This window comes from Myotis nattereri (assembly GCF_964212035.1).
Source record: "Myotis nattereri genome assembly, chromosome: 3".
In the NCBI taxonomy this organism is placed as follows: Eukaryota; Metazoa; Chordata; class Mammalia; order Chiroptera; family Vespertilionidae; genus Myotis; species Myotis nattereri.
The window spans coordinates 147,651,825-147,657,232 of record NC_138077.1 but is presented as its reverse complement, the minus strand read 5'-3'; the positions used below and the strand labels follow the sequence as shown (position 1 = coordinate 147,657,232).

Here is a 5,408-nt window from a genome sequence, read left to right as displayed (position 1 = left end):
TAAGCGTTAATCACTTAGTAGTCCTCACGGTTATCAGATCGACTGCTGTGGTATCGCAGTGCTTGTGATCAAGTAACCCTTATTTTTCTTAATAATGTCCCCAAAGCACAAGAGTGGTGATTTTGGCAATTCGAATATGCCAAAGAGAAGCCATAAAACGCTTCTTTTAAATGAAAAGGTGAAAATTCTTGACCTAATAGGAAAAGAAAAAACCCATATGCTGAGGTTGCTAAGATCTACAGTAAGAATGAATCTTCTATCTGTGAAATTGTGAAGAAGAAAAAGGAAACTCATAATAGTTTTGTTGTCCCACCTCAAACTGCAAGTTAAAGCCACAGTCATGATAAGTTCTTAGTTTTAAGAAGGAAAAGGCATTAAACTTCTGGGTGAAAGACATGAAGAGGAAATGTGGTCTGATTGATGGCAATGTGTTACACCAGAAAGCACCTGACATGAGTGACACCAAGCACTTATGGAATGTAAGGGAAGGTTAAAGATTCAGGAATAGACTTGGACTGAAAAATATAAAAATTACTGGAGAGAGAGAGATAACATATTCATACAACTTTTCAAAAAATAATATATATATTTTATTGATTTGAGAGAGAGAGAGAGAGAGAGAGAGAGAGAGAGAGAGAGAGAGAGAGGAACATCATTGATGAGAATCATTGACTGGTTGCCTCCTACATGCCCTGACTGGGGATGGAGCCCACAACCCGGGCATGTGCCCTGACCAGGAATTGAACCATGACCTCCTGATTCATAGGTTGCAGCTCAATCACTAAGCCATGCTAGCCGGGCCACATAACTTTTATTACAATACTAGAGACCCAGTGTATGAAATTCTTGCACGGTGGTCAGGGCCAATTGGTGCCAGCCAGCTGTTGACTGGGGCCTTCCTTCCCATGCCTGCCAGGGCCTCCCTTCCCTGGCTGCTGGCTGCTGGCCCAGGCCTTCCTTCATTCCACACTGCCCCCTGGTAGTCAGCACACATTATAGCAAGTGATGGGTCTCCTCTTTTTTTTTTTTTCTTTTTTTCTTTTTTGGCATCACCTCAGTTTAATAATCCAATAAATGACAAAAAAGACAAACAATGAAAACAGCATCATATAGCACATCAGCTTGCTTTGGCTCCCTCTGGATAAAATCTTCAGTTTTTCCATAGTTCTACCTAGAAATCCAGTTGTAGAATCAAATTGTGAATCCATTTCAGCTAATAATTTATTTTGAGTTTTAACTTCATGGCCTATCTCAATGGAAAGAGATTTTATAGCAGTTACTTTGTGTCTCAGACTTTCAGTGAGTCTGTCATTTTCTTCTTCACAGGCACTATATCCACTATTAGCATAGCCATAGTTCCCATAGTTGCCAGAAGGTCCACCTTCACCCAGGACTGCGCGCCTCATCCCGGCAGAAGACAGAGGGAAAGGCAGGTGGAGGGGAGGCAGGAAGGGGCCAGGGATCACCGGACCTCGTCTTCAGGGCCAGGGCCCGGCAAATCACCAACTTCTTCCCCGGTCGAACTCCCATGGGGACAATTTGTATATTAGGCTTTTACATATATAGATAATGATATAATTGTCCTATTTTATTATTTTTTTAATCTCTTCTGTGCCTAATTTATCTTTCAGCAAACATTTATTGAGTAAATACTATGTCATTTGCTACACCAGATGTTCAGTCTACAAAGATGAATATGGCCTAGTCTCTGCCCTGGTGGGACTAATGGTCTAGCGGGGTGGAGAGACTAAAATATAACTTGCAGCCTGACTGAGAAGAAACTGCTAATCAATTTTGATCTTATCATTTGGGCATAGACAGTCCTCAGAAGTTTTTAAGTCAAGTTGTGACATAAATCTGACTTGCTTATAGAAGTGCTTTGATAAAAATGTAAAAATGGAGTGGTAGCCAAGAGACTATTATGGAACTGGGAATTAGTCAAGGAAGAAATTATGCCCGTCTGAACCAGGTCAATGGGGATGCTGATACATTTTTGGATGTTGACCTGACAAGTCTTCCTAACCAGCTTGGGAAGGTGTTCAATGTGGGAATTAGAGAAGAAAAGGTCATGGTTGACTTTAAAGATTTTAACCGGAATGATCAGTGGATGGTGACACCATCCACCAAGATAGGGATATAGAAGGAAGATCCTTAAGTTGTTTTTGAAGTTTAATGTTTCTAAAGGGCATTATGTCAATGTTTTTAGAAGCAATTAGAAGTGTGGGTATTAAGTAATTTGTCTGGAGTAATAAAGGTGTTTTGGTGGCACACTCAGGACTTCCAGCTCCCAAGTGCTGGGAAGCAACCCTGGAGCCCCAGAGGAGGCTGCACAGGTGGGGCAGTGGGAGCAGTGAGGTCTAAGTGCTCTACGAACACCTGGTCCTCAGTGAGGAGCTGCAGAACCAGTCTCAAGTGGGGTCACTGTGCCTTTTCATCTCAAAATGTATTTAAGTTGCTAACTTTTTGCGAGGTACTGTTTGAAATCTCAATTAGTAATAGGACAGAGTTAATCATCATGATAATAATAATAGTCTCTATTTATATTGTACCATGCACCAAGAATGGTTCCAAGTACTCTATCTGAAGTAATTTATTTAATTCTCACAACAGTCCTAGGAGGTAAGTATTTTTATTACCCTTCTAGATAAGAAATCGAGGTACAGAGGTTAGTTAACTTGCCTAAACCCACATATCTGGGAAGTGATATAGTCAGGTTTCAAACCTGCAGAATGGCCTCAAAGATCTTCTTAACCACGCCATATTGGCCTGCAGTCACGCTCTCATAGCAGTGATAACAGTCAACTCTCTCCACAGAGTTCCTTCTACTATATTAAGGCTCCAGCCTTGAGTCTTGGCCAACCCCTCTTTCAAATTCCTCCCTAACCAAGCCAATGCATTGGTCAGGCCAGCATCTTATTACACCTGTTTTACTACAGCAATCCCAGTGGTACCTCTCCAGATTTGCACCCCTAAGTCATTGTCCACATTTCAGCCAGTACAGTATTTATACACTGTAAATCTGATCATATAGTTCCTTGTTCAAAACATTTCAATGGTTCATGTTGTAATCCCAGTAAAAGCCAAACTCCTTAGATTTATAGTAAGGCCTGTTCTCCAAATCCTTTTGCTGATCTGCACAGCCTTAACTCTCTTACCACCTTGCTTTCTTCTGCTTTCCACCATACTTGTACCCTCTTGTCACCTTAAAGTACATCTGTCCCCAGTTGCCTTCTCTTTTCTAGCCTCTGGACTTTTGCACATGCTACTCCCACAGTCTTGAGCCCTGTGCCTTTTTTCTTGCCCATCAACCTGACTAACCCCTATTAGCCTTTGAGTCTCTGCTTGGTTCCGCCCCTGCCTGCAGAAAGGTTGCCCTGAGACTCCAACTCTTGGGTTCATGCTCCTTATGTGTCAGCCAATGGCGCTCTGTTTCCCTCCTGGCAGCACTAGCACACTGCACTGCTTCAGCCCTTGGACCTTTCCTGCCCAGTGAGTCATGAGCTCTTATTCTCTATTGTCTCCCAGCATCTAACCCAGTGCCTGGCTCATAATAAGCCTTCTGCAAATATCTGATGGATGAACAAATGTCCTGCAGGAATGGAGAAAGCATGAGCATGGCGTCAGGCAAAATAGTCTTCATGCTTCCTCTATATCCTGTCTGGGTTGAGTCTGCAAATGAGGTCAATGTTTAACCAATTGGTCCACTAAGTGCTGTTAAACTATAGCTTCTCATGCAGAGTCAGAGATGAAAGAAAACTGAAGTTGGAATTTTCCTCAGAAAAAGAGCAAGCACTGATATTTCAAAGGGAAGATGCTTAGATGAAACGTACACATCTCCTGCTTGTACTGGCAGGTGGGATGTTATTAGCATCCCTGATAAGCAGAGATGGAGCCCAAGGCATTTCCTTTCCTCTCCCTCCCTCCTCCCTCTTCCCCGCTCCTTCTTCTCCCTCCCTCCCCTCTTCTTGTTCTCCTCTAGGTCTCCTCTCTTTCTTTCTCTTTCCTCCCTCCCTGCCCAAGCAACAATCTTAAGAAAAGGAAAGTGCAATTACGCAGTGCCTGTTTAAAATTTAAGAGGACAAGAATGAGTTGAGGGGTTTTTTTCTTCTTCTTGCAGGAAACAAATTAGCCCACAGTAGACTTGTGCCTGCAAGCAGCCCATTTAATTTGATTGTTTCCTACGCCTTGAGGCCAGCTTCTTCCCACTAATTCTGCCAGCCTCTTTCCATATCAGAGCTTATCTCCTCCTTACTGTATCCAGAATCATATGACAAGTGAGATTTCTATCTGTATATTATCTATTTAATCATCTCACCAACTTATCCCAGAAAGAAAGTAGGGTGAGGTGATGAGTCATTTTTATAAGTACAACCTCTCCCCTAAATTGATGCCCAATGGTTTCAACCAGTGCTCACTAAAATTTCAAACCATACCATTAAACATATAGTTAAAAATCAATTCATAAAGTTTCTGTTTCCAATATGTTTAGAATATTGAGGACATAGGCCCTCCAAAATGAGCATACAGGGATGCCCACTCCTGATTGCTCAATTGCAGATGATCCCTGTGCATTGCATCAAGTTCGAGCTGGCAGAGGAATTAGGATCCTCCCCCTGAGCTCCAGGCCCACAGGCATAATTCCCTACTGGAACTTGTCATTTGATGATTTTACAAGCATCTCAAAATTGAGATGCTCAAAACTGAGCTCATCACTTTCTCCCAGCATAGGATAGGGCCTAAGAGTGCAGAACTGAGTGCCAAACTTCCTGAGTTCAGTCCTGGCTTTACCACTCAGCAATTGCAAATGGGAATATTACTTAAACCCGCTGTACCCCCTTTCTTCATTTATAAGATGTGGGTAATAACAGTGCCTACACAGCAGGGCTGTTATTAGGGGTAAATCAGTGGATAAATGTCAACTGCTTATAACAGAGAATAGAACAGCTTGCTCAACATCTACTGGCTGGTGGTGTTGTGGTTGCTGTAATTCCCTCAGAATCCCAGAATCCACCAAGTCTCCAGAAGATCAAAGTCAATTTGGGCTCTTCCTAGTCTCTTACTTTACCAGCTTGGTCTTCAAATTTTTACCAACTCGACCTTTCTAAGAAGCTCCCAAGTCTACTTCCTTCTGTCTACCTCCAAGGACATTGTTTGGTTTTGTTTCCTCTTCTCTTCTCTTCTCTTCTCTTCTCTTCTCTTCTCTTCTCTTCTCTTCTCTTCTTTTTTTTCATTTTATTTTATTTTATTTTACTTTCTTCTCACCTAGATTCAGGAAGTTGACTTCTAAACCATCTCAGCACCTCTAGTCTTGTCCCCTCAATAACACCCTGCACACAAATCTAGTTGTGTTACTTTCCTGTTCAACCTTTACAGGGCTTCTCTGTGGAGAGTTACCTTCCCCAATTGGC

General features: G+C 42.3%; 1 protein-coding gene across 1 annotated transcript; it reads right to left on the bottom strand.

Moving 5' to 3' along the window:
• Positions 1 to 1,049: 1,049 nt before the first annotated feature.
• On the bottom strand, positions 1,050 to 1,406 carry LOC308517177 (BET1 homolog; the record flags this gene model as incomplete). The annotated part of the gene is made up of 1 exon (XM_081088242.1): positions 1,050 to 1,406. The coding sequence occupies one exon, from the start codon at positions 1,404 to 1,406 to the stop codon at positions 1,050 to 1,052; it is 357 nt and encodes a 118-aa protein (XP_080944368.1).
• Positions 1,407 to 5,408: the final 4,002 nt, after the last annotated feature.